Source organism: Abrus precatorius, unplaced genomic scaffold (genome assembly GCF_003935025.1).
Source record: "Abrus precatorius isolate BTA unplaced genomic scaffold, Abrus_2018 Scaffold3, whole genome shotgun sequence".
NCBI lineage: Eukaryota > Viridiplantae > Streptophyta > Magnoliopsida > Fabales > Fabaceae > Abrus > Abrus precatorius.
This window is the reverse complement of record NW_020874373.1, coordinates 23,420,468-23,438,172: the sequence shown is the minus strand read 5'-3', so window position 1 is coordinate 23,438,172 and position 17,705 is coordinate 23,420,468. Positions and strand designations below refer to the sequence as shown.

The 17,705-nt window shown below is 36.6% G+C and overlaps 3 protein-coding genes across 3 annotated transcripts; all 3 read left to right on the top strand.

Moving 5' to 3' along the window:
• Positions 1 to 10,248: 10,248 nt before the first annotated feature.
• On the top strand, positions 10,249 to 10,726 carry LOC113862357 (uncharacterized mitochondrial protein AtMg00820-like). The gene is made up of 2 exons (XM_027495449.1): positions 10,249 to 10,320; positions 10,409 to 10,726. The coding sequence occupies exons 1-2, from the start codon at positions 10,249 to 10,251 to the stop codon at positions 10,724 to 10,726; spliced, it is 390 nt and encodes a 129-aa protein (XP_027351250.1).
• Positions 10,727 to 11,033: 307 nt separating this feature from the next.
• LOC113862356 (uncharacterized mitochondrial protein AtMg00810-like) lies at positions 11,034 to 11,651 on the top strand. Its single transcript, XM_027495447.1, has one exon. The coding sequence runs from the start codon at positions 11,034 to 11,036 to the stop codon at positions 11,649 to 11,651; it is 618 nt and encodes a 205-aa protein (XP_027351248.1).
• Positions 11,652 to 11,791: 140 nt separating this feature from the next.
• Positions 11,792 to 12,576, top strand: LOC113862355 (potassium transporter 8-like). The gene is made up of 2 exons (XM_027495446.1): positions 11,792 to 11,926; positions 12,223 to 12,576. Exons 1-2 carry the CDS (start codon positions 11,792 to 11,794, stop codon positions 12,574 to 12,576), a joined length of 489 nt encoding a protein of 162 aa, XP_027351247.1.
• Positions 12,577 to 17,705: the final 5,129 nt, after the last annotated feature.

Below are 17,705 nucleotides of genomic sequence, written 5' to 3'. Positions count from 1 at the left end.
ATTTGAGGGAGAAACTCTGCACCAGAACTCCTATTTTTCTCAGAATGAAGGCAATACAAGTCCTATGTTATAATTCCCATGTTAGCACACACAAAAACACTTAAAGATTGATCACAAACCCCACCACTAATTACACTGTTATAATTCCCATGTTAGCACACACAAAAACACTTAAAGATTGATCACAAACCCCACCACTAATTACATCAAACAAAGCAACCACATAACATTGCAAACGTGCAATTCTTTATGTAGCAACTATGCATCTCACATATTTCATTTTCATTTCAATGCATATAGTCAAACTATTGTAACACGAATTAAAGGAATAATACATATACACGTATATGAAAATACAGGTCTAACACTAATGTTTTCCTTAGAGAAACTATTCAAACTAGCTTTGAAAAATTGAAAATTTGGATTCAAGCTCATAATGGTTGTTATTGGAGAATTTTTGGGCCATTATGGTATTTAGGAAGCACACCACTGGTTGAATTCAATGTTATTTAAGATGACTTGCACCTAACTTGGACTAGAATGTATTAAAAGATTTGCTATGAAATTGATTCACTTGATGCAATTCAATTGTTCAACTTAGATATTGAAAGTGTTAAACATTGGGGGTGTTATTGTGAAAGTCTTAGATAATTAGTTTAAAGTATATTCATAGGTCTATAAATACCATTATAGACATCCTTGCTAAGATGTGTTTAAAGATTGTCTCAACTTTTAGAATTTTAAATCGTCTTCTTTATTTTTAATTGATGATGTTCTCAAGAGAAATAATTGAACTAGTTTTTTTATTTTATAATTTATTTTCTTTCTTTTTCTACTCATCAATAAATTGTGTGAAATAACTTTAAGTCATAAATAAGAAGGAAAAGATGAAGTAATTTTTATAAAGACTTATTAAATTTAATATATTGATAATATTAAATATTTCAAATTTTAATAAAATTTTATTATTTTTACAGTGAATCTTAACTAGATTAAAAATAATTTTATTAACTCCAGTTGTTAAACTTAAATATTTAAGAATTATAAGATTTTATTAGAAAATAAAATATTTATTATACTTTTTATATATTTAATATAATAAATATTTTTTTTAATAAACTCATGTTACGTTGAAATTTATTAACAAACATTTATTAAAAAAGTTTAAAATTTAAATTGTCTTTTTTATATCCGTACATAATTATCATACTAATTCATGATAAATGCACCAAAGAGAAAAATCGAGTTAATAAACCTCGCTCCCAAATCGTTATGGAACCTATTTTGAAATTTATATTTATTTATTTATTTAACTAAAGATAAGAAAAAAATTCGAAAAATTTAACTCCTTTATGCACGTCATTAAGAGTTCGTATGTATTGTAAGAGCTGCTTACAGCTGGTAAACTGAAAACTTTCGCATAATTAGCATGGTTGGAGAAAAGGGTAGAAATAGAGATGAAGGTGTCTCTTTCAGTGGTTTGAGGAGTGGTCAGTGTTATTGTTTCGAAATGGCATTGAATCAAAGGCTTGACAGGAGAGCTTCTCTTAGCCTTAGTCCAGGAACTTCTAGTTAGTAGCGGGTTGCAATTAATGCATTCTCAAATGCAACGCTCTCTACGTTTCTTACCCAGCGACAAAATGCTTGTAACTCATGTCATGTGATGATCTTTCAGTCACACACAGCCATGTGAATAGTATATCTCAAAATATCGAATATCATGGCCCAAAAATATTCCCTGCCCAACCAAACTACAATGCAATACAACATTAAAAAAATGAAAGTAAAGGAAAAAGAAAAAGAAAACAGAACCAAGAACCAAAACTCACCACTCACCACCACCATCTTTCACTGCTAAACAAAACACGCCTTCGTCTTTGTTCCCTCTACAGCGCAGGGAAATTCACCCACTAATTATTCTAATAATCTGATTCTCAAAGCTCCCATTCTGACAACACTTCACCGTTCATCCTTCCCGTCACAACACTCTTCTCTAATGATACAGAAATTCTAGGAAGAAGAAGAACTTCGAAGATTTCGGGTGATAGGGATATCAAAGAAAAAGAATGATATCCGAACTTTATTGATATTGGGATGAAAGATACAGAGAAGAATTCTTGGAGAATTTTATACAACATGCTGATTCAATTGAATCTCAGCTAACTACTATATAATGAAGGTAGCCGTGACTTTTCCCGACCACTTCCCCAAAAGACAGAAGTTAACTAACTATTAACAGTTTGCCAACTCAGCAACTAACTCCTGTTAATTCACCCGATTACAACTTGCTAATCTAATTTTCCTGTATCAATTCCTCCTCCATAGCATAATCCTTGACCTCAAGGATTAAATTGAGGAAATTTCTGCTTGAGATCATAAAAGAACTCCCAAGTTGCATCCTCTGGAAGATGATGCTTCCACTTAACCAATACCTTAGTGACTGCTATTCCCTTCCTCTTAACTGTCATGCGATCCAAGATGACTTCAGGCTCCTTATCAATTGCACTGGACTCCACAGAAACAGGTAGATTAGACGAAACTACAGCTTGGCCAACATGTTTCTTAAGCTGAGAGACATGGAACACATTATGAATTTGTGACTGAGATGGCAATTTAAGCTTGTAAGCAACTGATCCTACTCGATCTTCAATAGGAAATGGACCATAATACTTGGGAGCCAATTTGGCATTGACCCTATTGCTCACAGAAATCTGCCTGTAAGATTGAAGCTTGATATATACAAGGTCACCAATGCTGAATTCCCTGTCAGTTCTATGCTTATCTGCTAGCTGTTTCATCCTGTCTTGTGCTCTTCTCATATGGAACTTGATCACCTTCAACATCTCTTCTTTTCTCTGCAAACTTCTATCCACTAACTCCACTTGTGCACTTCCAGTCAAATAAGGAAGATGGATTGGAGGAGGCTGATTTGTACACAACTTCATAAGGAGAAGTTTGAATGGCACTGTGGAAGCTTGTATTGTACCACCACTCAGCAAGTGGTAACCACCTAGACCATTGGCCAGGTCTTTCAGCACACATGCATCTCAAGTATGCTTCCAAGCATCTGTTCACCACCTCAGTCTGCCCATCGGTTTGAGGATGATAGGCTGTTGAGAGCTGCACTTGGACCCCTTGTAGTGCCATTAATTCCTGCCAAAACTTACTGACAAAGATTGGATCTCTATCACATGTAATGCTGTCAGGGAAGCCATGAAGTTTAAAGATATTGTCCAAGAATGATTGGGCCACCTCTGCAGCTGTATAAGGATGGGAAAGGCTTATAAAGTGTGCTGCCTTACTCAGTCTATCCACTACCACATATATCACCTGTTTTCCAAATGACATAGGCAACCCATCTATGAAATCCATAGTAATATGCTGCCACACATGGCCAGGGATAGGTAAAGGTTGAAGGAGGCCAGGATAAGCAGAAGTATCATGTTTACATTGTTGACAAACAGTACAAGCTTGAACAAAAGCCTTTACATCATTAGTAAGTCCTTTCCAATACACAACTGCTTTAACCCTTTTTAAAGTTGCATCTCTTCCAGAATGGCCACCAACCGCAGAGCTATGCAACCATTGTAGGATATCAGATCTCAGCTGTAAATCCTTCCCTATTACCAATTTACCTTTTCTTTTGAGTTCACCCCTCTGCCAAAGATAACGCTGATGCCTAGCAGCATTGGTTTCCAGCTCTTGAATCAATTTGACAATTGCAGGATCAACAGACCAAGACTCCTTAATCCTAGCCAATAATTCTGAAGCAGGTTGCATTGTCACTACAACATTACAAAAGATCTCTTCCCTCCTTGAAAGAGCATCCGCAGCAACATTTTCCTTACCTTGTCGATACTCTATGTCAAAATCAAACTCCATCAACTTGACTAACCATTTCTGCTGAAAAGAGGTAGTCCATCTCTGATCTAATAGGAATTTCAAGCTCCTATGATCAGTTCTTATAGTGAACTTCTTGGCCAGTAAGTAATGTCTCCATTTCTGGACGGAAAACACCACAGCAAGAAGTTCCTTTTCATATGTAGAGAAAGATTGTTGTTGCTTGTTCAGGGATCTACTTATGAATGCTAGAGGGTGATGTTCCTGCATGAGCACAGCCCCTAATCCAGACCCACTAGCATCAACCTCCACCACAAATGTCTTGTTAAAGTCAGGCAAAGCAAGAACTGGAGCCTTAATCAAGCTGTCCTTAAGCTTTTGAAAAGCATCCTTCGCTGCTTGAGACCAAGCAAAATTGTCCTTTTTCAACATATCAGTGAGTGGTCTGGAAAGAATCCCATAATGCCTTACAAATCTTCTGTAGTATCCAGCCAAACCTAGAAACCCTCTCAGCTGCTTCAAGGTTTGGGGCCAAGGCCATTGCTGTACTGCTTGGATTTTTGCCGGATCTGTAGCTACACCGTCCTTGGAGATAAAATGCCCTAGATACTCCACTCTGTCCACACCAAAGTAACATTTGGATCTCCTAGCAAACAAAGACTCCTTTCTCATGGTTAATAACACCTGTTCAAGATGCTGCAAATGGTCTGCCAAACACCTGCTGTAAATTAAAATATCATCAAAAAACACAAGTAAGAATCTCCTTAAAAAGTCCTTAAACACCTCATTCATCAATCCTTGAAAGGTTGCAGGGGCATTAGTTAGCCCGAATGGCATCACTAAGTATTCAAAATGCCCTCCATGGGTTCTAAATGCAGTCTTGTACACATCATCCTCATCCATCCTAACCTGGTTATAACCAGATCTTAGATCAATTTTAGAGAAGATTGAGGAACCATACAGCTCATCTAAAAGATCATCCACCAATGGGATAGGAAATCTATTCTTTATGGTAGACTTGTTCAGCTCTCTATAATCAACACACAGTCTCCATGAACCATCCTTCTTGCCTACCAACACCACAGGACTGGCAAATGGACTGCTGCTTTGTTGAATAATGCCGGAAGCCAAGTATTCCTTCACCAGTCCATCAATAATGTCTTTTTGCGGCTTTGCATACCTGTAAGGTCTTTTGTTAACTGGATTAGTGCCTTGAAGCAATGGAATCTTATGGTCATGACCCTGTCTTTTTGGAGGTAAACTAGTAAGTTCTTTGAATAGGTCTTCAAATTTCAGTAACAAAGCAGCTACCGCAGGGTCGACTGAATGTTCAGAAGTATGACTTGTAAGGGAGTGCAGCAATCTTTCCTCATTGTCACTAAGATGCAGCATAGAAAAATGGGCCCCTTCCTGTAAGGCCTTAGTCATATGGTGTCTTCTAATTGTTTTCACATTTACTGAAGTAGTTCCTCTTAATACATGTTTCCTGCCTTGGAAGAAAAATTGCATAGACAATTTGTTGAAATTCCATGTAATATCACCAAGTGTTACCAGCCACTCCACTCCCAAAACTAGATCACAACAGCCCAGAGGAATCAACATAATATCACAGCTAAACTGAGTGTTTTGTAATGACCAAACAAAATTCTTTACCATGGAATCAATCAGCACCCGAGTGCCATCAGCAACAGACACATTAACAGGATCCATTTTCACAATTCTACAACCTAATTTCTTAGCAACTTCCACATCTAAGAAATTATGTGTGCTACCACTATCAATTAGCAAATGCAGAGGTTTTTTTCCAAAATATCCTGTCACTCTCATTGTTCTGAAATTAGCTATACCAGTCATAGCGTTAACAGAAATTAAGGGATTACCATCCTCCAAGTTTGCTGCCTCAAGGTTACGAGAATCAGCCTCCACTGGAGCCTCATCATCAGTCACCTCAATCACATGTATCTGAAGCTTTTTATGAGTCTGAGCATGTGCAGTAGAGAAGGGTTCATCACAGAAGTAGCATAACCCCTTTGCCCTTCTGTCATTCATATACGCAGGACTAAGCCTATTGGTGGTTTGTGTTTGGTTTTTATTGGCGGCCTGTGTTTGAGGTCCAGGAGTGGAAAGCAGGGGTTCAGAATTTTTGTCAGGTTTGGATGAAGGAAAGGTTTGGGAAGAGGTTGGTTTGGTGGGCTTTGGGAAGGTCTTGGTAACACTAGAATTGGTATTGGCAGATTCATACATCTTGGCTAAGGAGAAGGCTTTCGTCACTGAACTGGGTTGGAACATTCGCACCATCATTTGTACATCATGACGCAAACCTCCCAAGAAACAGCTTAGTTGATTAACCTCCGAAAGTTCCACTTGAGAAACTAGTTGATCAAAAGTTTCATGGTAGTCTTGAACAGAACCTTTTTGTCTTAACTTCATCAACTCAGCCATAGGATCCTCACATACATCACCAAAACGAGCAATTAGGATCTTGGTGTACTCACTCCAAGATGGAAGATTCAATAAACCCACATTCTTGACATAGGCATTGTGCCATTGCAGGGCCTTGCCCTCAAAATGAACCACTGCCAATTTCACTTTGCAATCCTCCGGTGTATCATCCACAGAAAAGAAGGTCTCGCATTGAATTAACCATTGTTTCACGCCATCTCCGTTAAATCGAGGAAAATCGATTCTAGCCAAACGCGTGCGACAAGAATAGGATCGAGAATGATGACCGGAATTGGACATAGCATTGCTTTCTTGATTGCAAAACATTTCTTCCAGATTGTTTCTCAGTGAAGCTCCAATTTCCATGAAGCGTGCTTCCAAAGAAGTTCCAAGATCCGAAAAACGTGTCTCCATTGAAGCCTTAAAGCTCTCAAAATCTTCACGAACGGTGCGAGTGTTGTTAGCCATGGAAATCGTGGTTGGAAGGTTACCTACTGATACCACTTGATACAGAAATTATAGGAAGAAGAAGAACTTCGAAGATTTCGGGTGATAGGGATATCAAAGAAAAAGAATGATATCCGAACTTTATTGATATTGGGATGAAAGATACAGAGAAGAATTCTTGGAGAATTTTATACAACATGCTGATTCAATTGAATCTCAGCTAACTACTATATAATGAAGGTAGCCGTGACTTTTCCCGACCACTTCCCCAAAAGACAGAAGTTAACTAACTATTAACAGTTTGCCAACTCAGCAACTAACTACTGTTAATTCACCCGATTACAACTTGCTAATCTAATTTTCTTGTATCATCTAACATCCTTGTTGTGGGGTGTTTTATGTTGTTTTGTACGTTTGTTATTGTTTTGTCTGCATTTGTGCCTCTAGCTACTTCCCCAACACAATCTTTTTATATCGTAATTGGAAAGAAAACAAAAAAACCAAAAACAAAGGAAGAGAAGCACCGGGAGTTATACCAAACTCTCTTATTTCCGAAAGCAAATTTTATTTTCCATTCACTAGCCCGAACTGGGGAGGGTGGTATTCATTTTCCATTAACTAGCTGAAAACACCAGAAAAGCGAAAAGGTTGTTTCGTTGTTCTGAGACATTCCCTCATGGATCTGGAGTCTGTGATCTACAAAAACTCAATTAAGGTAAGCCATGTGGGAATATGAATATGTTGCCGAGTATGTGAAATTCCATTGAAAAAATAAACTTGAATTTCGACATAATACTCATCTCACCATGCAGGGGGAATCATGGAAGTGTCAGTAGCTTAAGTCAAAGTTTGTTTAAACATGTTTTTGAATAAGTCCTGGTTTTTAGAATCAGTTTCCTTTTTGTCCGGTCTGTTATCATGTAGCGTGGGGTTTGTTGCTATGCAACGTGGGTTAGGATTTTTATGTATTGTTTTTGCACTTCATGTAGGCTATATAAGCCACTGTTATTCCATTGAATAAGAGAACTTTCCCTTCAGTATTTTTTTACTTTATATTTCAGCTTTTAACAATTGGTATAAGAGCTTTGTAAAGGGCCTGATACAGTGTGCGGAGAGGAGCGAAACATCGAGCAGTGTGAGCAACAACACATGTGCATGTAAGGCAAGAGCAAGTGCGAAGAGAAAATTTGCGCAGCAAGTGTGAGGAAAGAAACCTATGCAATCACAGTGCATAAGTGAGTTTGAGAAATATCTCAAAGGTTAAATATGTCTGCATCTAAAAAATTTGTTCAACCAGCCATTCCAAAGTTTGATGTCACTATAACTTTTGGTCAATGACTATGAAGAACTTCCTATGAAGCAAAGAAATGTGGCATCTTCTAGAAGAAGGTATACCAACTCTTGCAACTGGAACAACAACTGAGGCACAACGAAAGAGTATCGAAGAGGCCAAACTCAAAGACTAAGAATTTCCTGTTTCAAGCTATTGACAGAGAAATTCTTGAAACTATTCTTGATAAGAGCACTTCAAAGGCAATATGGAGCTTTATGCAGAGGAAGTATCAGGGATCCACAAAGGTGAAACGGGCACAGGTTCAGGCACTGAGACGAGAGTTTGAGTTACTTACTATGAAAGAAGGAGAGACCATTGATACTATATGGGCATAACTCTCCATGTGGTCAACAAAAAGAAATCAAATGGTGAAGCAATGGAGGCAAGCACAGTTGTTAGCAAAATACTCAGATCCTTGACACCTAAGTTCAACTATGTTGCATGTTCGATAGAGGAATCAAATGATTTGGGTATTTTAAGCATTGATGAATTGCATGACAGTCTTCTGGTGCATGAGTAACGCATGCAAGGATTCCAAACAGAAGAACAAGTCTTGAAGATAACCGATGACGATCGACCTCCTTAGGGTAGAAGAGGCAGGGGTGCATTCAGAGGGGGACGCAGCAGCAAAGGAGGAAGAGGCATAGGCAAACAACCATTCAATAAAGCAATCATGGAGTGCTTTAAGTGTCACAAACTGGGTCACTTACAATATGAGTGCCCAGATTGGGAGAAGAAGGCTAATTATGCAGAGCTTGAAGGAGAAGACGAAGAGCTTTTACTTGTGGCATATGAAGAGGTTCATCAAACCATCCATGAAGAAGTATGGTTCTTGGACTCCGGCTGCAGCAATCACATGATAGGAAATAAGGAATGGTTTGCGGAAATGGAAGAAGGATTGTGCAGAACTGTGAAACTTAGAAACAATACCACAATAACAGTTGTAGGCAAAGGAAACTTCCGTGTACAAATTAATGGCATTACACAAGTAATCTTTGATGTCTACTTTGTCCCTGAACTTAAAAATAATCTGCTGAGCTTAGGCCAACTCCAAGAAAAGGGTTTATCCATCTTAATACAAAATGGTAGCTGCAAAGTGTTTCATCCAGAGAAGGGGTTAATCATGCACACTAGTGTGAAGGGAAATCGGATGTTTTATGTAACAGCCACTGCAGCACCCAAAGATTCCATGTGCATGCAAGCCGATACCACCTCAGACTAAGAAGCCCACCTGTGGCACTGCCGTTTTGGCCACCTTAACTACAAAAGACTAAATACACTTGCATGTAAGAAGATGGTCATTGGACTTCCATTGTTAAAGTCCCCAAAAGGAATATGCACTACCTGTCTCACTTGGCAAGCAGCAATGAGAGTCAATACCAAAGAAAAGTTTGTGGAGGGCCTCAAGACAACTTCAGCTGATTCATGCTGATATTTGTGGTCCCATAACACCATCCTCAAACAGTAATAAGAGGTATATATTAAACTTTATTGATGATTTTTTTCGTAAAACCTCGATCTATTTTTTGCAAGAGAAGTCAGAAGCATTCACTATGTTCAAAAGATTCAAAGCTTGCATTGAAAAGGAAACTGGTGCATCCATCACTTGTCTAAGAACCGATCGAGGAGGTGAATTTACCTCAATAGATTTTGAAGACTTCTACAAGGATCAAGGAATTTCAAGACAATTAACCATTGCCTATATGCCTCAACAAAATGGGGTCACTGAATAGAAAAATAAAACACTCATGGATGCAGTACGAGCAACACTGAACGAGAGACAAGTCCCCAAAGCAATATGGCCTGAAGTAGCTAAATGGTGCATCCATGTACAAAATAGGAGTCCAACTTCAGCAGTTGAACAGAAAACTCTAGAGGAAGCATGGAGTGGTGAAAAGCCAGAGGTGGATCACTTCCGGGTCTTTGGATGCTTAGCTCATGCTCACGTACCAGATCAAAAGAGAAGCAAACTTGATGACAAAAGTAAACGGTGTGTCTTTCTAGGAGTCAGTGATGAATCTAAAGCTTACAAATTGTTTGATCCTATAGCAAAAGGGATCATTATAAGCGGAGATGTGATCTTTGAATAAGACAAGAGTTAGGATTGGCAAGGAACTGGAGAAAGCCAAAAAACAATTATACATTGGACTGGGAAGAAGACATAAATGCAACTAGAAGTGAAGACCATGGATCTGTACAAGCAAGCATCGATGAGCCCAGACTACGAGGAACACGATTGCCCAGTTGAAGGGAGGGCGGTACGACTAAGAAGGAAACCAAATTGGATGGCAGATTACACAAACTTCTCTGTCGAAGAAGCAAGTCTAATGGCACTGATGATGGCAGAAAATGGACCCTCGCTCCTACGAAGAAGCCTCTCAAAGCTTGAAGTGGAGAGAATTAATGAATATGGAGATCAAAGCAATTGAAAGAAACAAAACATGGGAACTAAGTGATGCTCCAAATGGAGTCACACCTATTGGAGTTAAATGGATCTTTAAAACTAAGCTCAATAAACGTGGGAATGTTGAGAAGCACAAGGCACGGTTGGTGGCAAAAGGGTACTCACAGCAGTATGGCATGGACTACACCAAAGTGTTTGCCCCAGTAGCAAGGCTCAACACTGTGCGGATACTGTTAGCTTTAGCAGCTCAACACAGATGAGAGGTGTTCCAACTTGACGTCAAGAGTGTCTTTCTCCATGTTGAGCTCAAGGAAGAAGTGTACGTACAACAGTCTGAAGGTTTTATCAAAGAAGGAAATAAAGGCAAAGTCTACAAATTAAAAAAAGGCACTATACGGCCTTAAACAAGCTCCAAGAGCTTGGTATAGCAAAATTGAGACATATTTTGCTAAAGAGAATTTTGAAAAACGTCCCAGTGAGCACACTATTCTGATAGTTAGCCTTTATGTGGATGATCTGATTTTCACTGGAAACAATAGGAGAATGTGTGAACAATTTAAAGGCTCAATGATGTTAAAGTTTGATATGTCTGATTTGGGAAGGATGAGACATTTCCTTGGGATAGAAGTAATTCCAAGTGATGTTGGGATTTTCATTTGTCAGCGAAGATATGCTCAAGAAATACTAGCACGGTTCAACATGACAAATTGTAATCCGATAAGAAACCTAATTGTTCCAGGAACCAATCTGTCAAAGGATAAAGATGGCTCTAGAGTAGATGCTACAAAATTCAAACAAGCAGTGGGCAGTCTCATGTATCTAACAGTAACTCGCCCTGACTTAATGTTTGGGACCAGTTTGATTAGCAGGTTGATGGCCAATCCAAAGGAATCTCACTGGGCAGCAACAAAACGACTTCTCAGATATGTGAAAGGAACTGCAGAGCACGGGATTTTCTACAAAACTGGAAGAAAAAGTGCAAACCTTATAGCTTATACTGATAGCAACTATGCACGAGACTTGGATGATCGCAGAAGTACTTCTGGTCTAGTACTTGTTATGGGGTGTGGAGCTGTGTCATGGGCCTTGAAGAAGCAACCCGTTGTAAGCTTATCCACCACTGAGGCAGAATACATTACTGTAGCATCCTGTGCTTGCAATGTATTTGGATTAGAGGGATTCTAGAACAACTTGGAGCTGAAGAGAAGGAAGCAACTGACACAGTGATATTATGTGACAATAATTCTACTATTCAACTGTCTAAGAACCCAGTCTTTCATGGCAAAAACAAACACATTGCAGTACGATTTTATTTTCTCAGAGATATGGTAAAGGATGAAGTTGTAAAACTAAGTTATTGCAGTTCTAAGAACCAAGTTGCGGACATAATGACAAAATCTTTAAAACTTGAGAGGTTTGAAAAGCTTCGTAGCATGCTTGGAGTAATGAAGGTCACTGAAGTAAGCTAGCTTCAAATGCATCTAGCTTAAGGGAGGGAATGTCAGTAGCTTAAGTCAAAGTTTGTTTAAAAAGTCCTGGTTTTTAGAATCAGTTTCCTTTTTGTTCGGTCTGTTATCATGTAGCGTGGGGTTTGTTGCTATGCAACGTGGGTTAAGATTTTTACGTATTGTTTTTGCACTTCATGTAGGCTATATAAGCCACTATTATTCCATTGAATAAGAGAACTTTCCCTTCAGTATTTCTTTACAATATTTCAGCTTTTAACAGGAAGATAGTTTTAACTTTGGCTTATCAGAGTTTGGGCGTTGTGTATGGAGATTTAAGCACATCTCCCCTTTACGTTTACAAAAACACTTTTGCTGAGGACATTCAGCACTCAGAGAGCAATGAAGAGATATATGGGGTGTTGTCCTTCGTGTTCTGGACGCTCACACTGATTCCACTACTCAAGCATGTGTTCATTGTGCTAAGAGCAGATGACAATGGCGAAGGAGGAACCTTTGCTCTGTACTCGCTGCTGTGCAGGCATGCCCAGGGGGGTTTGTTGCCTAATGTTCAGCTTGCAGATGAGGATAGAACAGTGCCAATTGATAAGAAAAATATTGGGTTGGTGTTGAAATCGGTTTTGGAGAAACACAAGGTGCTGTAGAGGGTGCTGCTTATTCTGGCTTTGATTGGGACTTTTATGGTTATTGGTGATGGTGGGCTTACGCCTGCAATTTCTGGTATTGGGGTTTGCTATATTGTGTTTGTGTTTTTTGGGTAATTGACGGTGGATCTTGATCACTGAAATTTTTGGTTTTTTGGTAATTATGCAGTTTTCTCTGCTGTGTCGGGCTTGGAACTTTCCATGTCTAAGGAGCAGCATAGATGTAAGTTCCTATCTGAATACAAGTAATTTGCTTTTGTTTAAGAAGTCTTATTCATTTCATTATTTGCAGTTTTTTTTTTTTTTTTTTGGTTTGCTTTTTATAAATTTTAGATGAGGTTATATTTTAGTTTGTTTTCTTGGGAGGTTAAGCATCCATGAACAAGAGAGATATATGTTAATTTTAATGAGCCACAGGGAGGTTTATTATCATTGAAGTTTAGTATTGGATATTTGTTCTGTTTAAATAAATTTTGAGAAAAAAATTTATAGGAGAAAAAAATTAGTATAAAACATAATAAAATTTCACATAACTTAACGATCAAAATAATTAATTATTTTTAATCAATTTAGCATGACACTGATTTTTTTCTCTTACAAAAACTTCTCCATAAATTTATCCAAATTGGTTCATTCTGTCAGTTTGTATTACAATTGCACACATAATTATAGAATTGAAATTGTCAAAATTCAATTTTGATTAGTAAATTCCAAAATGCTTGACATCTGGAACTATTCCTTGGAATATTTTCATTGTGGTTGTTTTGTGGAGAGGACATTTCCGCCTTGAATGGTACATATGCTGTAAGAAATCAATCATAAAATTATTGTTGTTAGGTATCAATATTTTTGGTTAATGTTATTTTTAATAAAATCTATTTGAACTTTTAAATGCTTCCCTTTTATTCTAACAATAGCAAGTCGTTTAAATTAGTGGACAAAAAGGGGGAACCAAATGCGTCCAAGGATGCAGTATTGTGGTCCCTATAAATATAATCAGGGCCAACTTCCTTGTTTTGATCAAAGTCAAATCACTGTCATGCTAATGTTAAAATACATAATTCCTGCCAACTTGATAATATTGAACATAAAACTTGTGGGTTGTGGCTGAGATGCAAAGCATAGCATCATTAATTAGAATATCAAGCACAGAAAGCTGAGAATAGTCATTCCTTTGTAAGTTAAGCTTTCAGGTTTTTAAATAATTATTGTGAATTTGTCTGGAAGAGTAAAGTGATTATCTGATTGGATGACAAAATCAGGTATGGGCACCATTAAACTAGTCATAAACAGTGTATATTATTCCCTTGTGATACATAAGTAATGATTATCCAGGGTACTCTTCAACTTAATTGAGACCTAAATACACAAATTATAATCACGGCAGCATCTGAAATACAAAAATGTGGTCCTGCCATTATTAAAATTAGGCTTTTATGCCGCTCCGTGGTTGCTGGATTTTTCATTTGTTCTTCTACGGTCATCTGTGGTTCCCATAAAATCTTTCTATATTTCTTTTGCAAGTTGTGATTTTGCTATAGGGTAATGATATGTGTCTTTAATATTTCCCCACTTACCATGGGCTGCTAAATTTCCATTTGATCGTTTATGGCCAGTTGTAAATAGTTTTGATTTCCATTCAAATCATATTATAGTTTGTACTGTTGTACTTTACTTTTGTATACACTATTCAGCAAACACAAAAATTAGAATAAGCTGACTATTGCATTTGATTTATGCTTCCACATCTAACAGTTTCTGAAAATTCTAATACAAATTTAACTGATCATCGGCTTTTCCATGAAAAATTCATGGTTGTCTAAACTATAAATCAGGATAGAAAATTAATATTTAAGTTCTTTTGAGCCTTCACTTGGCTTCAATTCTAATGAAATTTCACTCCTATTCGTACAGAGTGACATATGTCTAAATTCAAACATCAATTATCATCTATATACATTTGCCTTTCCCTTTGGAGATAGAATGAGGGAAACAATATCAAGAGAGTTTGGATTTAACGATACTCTAAGAATGGTTAATGATTACCTACTCTTTTGCAAATTAATCACTTGAGTGGTTTTAAATATATGCATTCTTGTATGAGCACCTTGTGAAGTTGGCTAAGCAGTGAGTAGTTTATGATCTGACCAATGAAAGTGGTCCATATATTAGGGAGATGTATCATTATTCTGGTATAAACTTTATTTTTTCTTCTTCTTATTATTTCTTCTTATTATTATAGCTGCAGTTAAAAATCTTATCCGTTGCTTCCATTTTCTGGTATAAAATATCCTTTGTCCTTGCTAAAGATTTCCATTTTCTGTGGCTTAATGAGAAGGAATTTGTTTATTGACATCTTAAAGATTCTAAACATTGTTGGCGCCTTAAGTAGGATCTATGCTGTACAGATACGACTTTGATTCGATGACACATAAATATGGTAAAATTTTAAAATATTAAAACACGGGTATCGAAACATATATTAAGTAAAATATAATTATATTTATGAATGTCATATTGAATATTTTATGATAATCTCGAACATGTCTTTATCAAAAAATAACTTTACAAAAATAAAAAAAAATTCCTATAAATAAAAAAAAATTCTAAAAGCTCTGAAATATCACATTAATAATTAAATAATACAATTATCATAAATAATCATTCCTCAGTCCAAACAATATTTTTTGCATTTTTTTTAAAAAAGATTAAGTATTTACTTAAAATAGCTAAAAAAAGTTTTAAAAAAACTGATTAAGTCGTTTTTGAGTTGTCATGAAATGCTTTTTTGCCAAGGTCAAAACCCGTAAGCCAGTGGGATATGCAGCGGATAAGAATGCAAGTGTGTTATAATGGATACAACTCATACGTGGTGACTTTTGAAGTATCCATGCAACATAGGGTAGGATAATCTATTATGTTTGTAGCACAATTTCATATAATGTATTTGGATTGCGTTTCCTGAAATGTGATTGGTTTCTGCAGATGTTGAAGTTCCAGTTGCTTGCGTAATACTCGTTTTTTTGTTTGCGCTTCAACATTATGGGACGCATAGGATTTTTAGTTGCACCTGTTGTGATGACTTGGTTGCTATGCATCAGTTGTATTGGGGTGTATAATATCGTCCATTGGAACCCACATGTTTATGAAGCTCTCTCTCCATTCTACATGTTCAAATTTCGTAAAAAGACTCAAAGGGGAGGCTGCACAACAAGAAAAAGGGTATTTTGCAAGCGAAAAAATTGGTGGCTAAAATATAAAAATTGGTAGCTAATTTTTTTAGCGATTGAAATAGCCATCGATTAAAATTGATAGCTAATATGTTGGTTGTAAACATATTTAGTGACCGAAAATGCATTCGGTTGCAGAAATTTGAATTTAGCCACCGAAAAATTTAGTCGCTATTTGCCACAACCAAGGTGGTAGCTATTTCGGTTGCTAACTGTGACCTCTTAATTCAGTCGCTAATTGCAAAGCTAAATTTTGATCGCTAATTTCGGTCTCTATTTGTCACCAAGAAGGCAATAGCTATTTGGGTTGCTAACTGTGACCACTTAATTCGCTCGCTAATTGCAACTTCAAATTTCGGTTGCTAATTTGGTTGCTAATTGGTTGTATTCTGGTAGTGGCTAATTCGGTTGCTATTTCATGTCTATCTTTTTCAGTTGCTATTTTGGTGGCTAAATATTATCAAATATTTGGTTGCTAAATTCGGTGACTAAATTTGGTGGCAAACTATAATGAATAATTATACTTTTTTAAAATTATTTTTTTCAATAAGACCTATTTATATAACAAAACATACTTATATAAGACATGATATATAACAAAATCTGCTAATAGTCAAATTTTACAAACATAGTAAAAAAATACATCTAAAGAAGTAAAATGCATTTTACAATCCATAACAATACATATTTCACTCCATAACAAAAGTGTAGCTTATTTTGTAAAAAGGGTACAATCATTGACATAACAAATAGAAAAAGAAAGTCTTAAATCATGAATGCGGATCAATGTCATCATGAGGAGAACCAACATCATCAGCATCAACATGAGAATCATCTATTTGGGTACTAGTAGAAATTCTCAAGTGTTTAACAACTTGTTGGAGAATGATCTCAGTTTTCTATAGTTTTGAATTGGTCCTCCGTAATTCAGACTGCATAGTATCAATGCGTGTGTCCTTTGCTGCTAATTCTGCATTAAGGTTGGCAATGATCTGCTGATAGTTAACGCTAGAACTAGGATCAGACTGAGTACAAGGAGAGGATGATGTCACAAACTCTTCACCCAATTGTCCTAACCCATACACATGACCTTTCTTGTTTTTTCCTCCAACAACTTCTAAAAAAATGGCATTATCAGCAGCTACAGAATGGTCACCTGAGACACATTCTTCACCATGATCATCATTATCATGTGCATGGGCTTCAGCTCGATGTCGAATAAACTAATCCTAAAAAATTAATACTCTTATTAATCATAATTTATAATAAAAGTGAGGCTAAAATTTTTAAAAAGTAATATTTAGAAAGGAATATACTGCAATGTTTTTGGCTTTGTCATTGACCCATTCTCTAGCTTTATTCTTTTTTGTCTTTCCCATTATATCAAATGCTGTGGGAACTCACTTAAGTTGCTCAGTCTGCATAATAATACAAGTGTAAAGTTCCAATGAAGGAAATGATTAAAAAAAAAGATAATTTAAATAATTACCATTCTATCACGATGCATAGCAACAGATATAGAGCCACCGGTGTACAAAGATGCTCCACCATCAACAGCTCTATTTTGTTTAGCAATAGTGCTTTTCTTCTAAAACTGTTCTCCTACCCAATGAGTGTGCAGCTCTTCCTTCACATCAGGAGTGATCCAAAGACTCTTTATCTTTATTCCTTCATAACTTAGACATTATGTTCTTTAAAATCATAGAGCCTTTATGCTCAAAAATAGATCTAATGATAAGATTATGTTAAAAGAGCCATTTGTATGTTTTCTACAAATAAAAAAATCAAATAGAGCTATATAATAACATATATAGGAGTCATTAATAACATGAAATACAAGAGTAATTTTGTTAAAACTATCCCCCTCCCTCTAATATTTAAGATAATCACCCATAAATA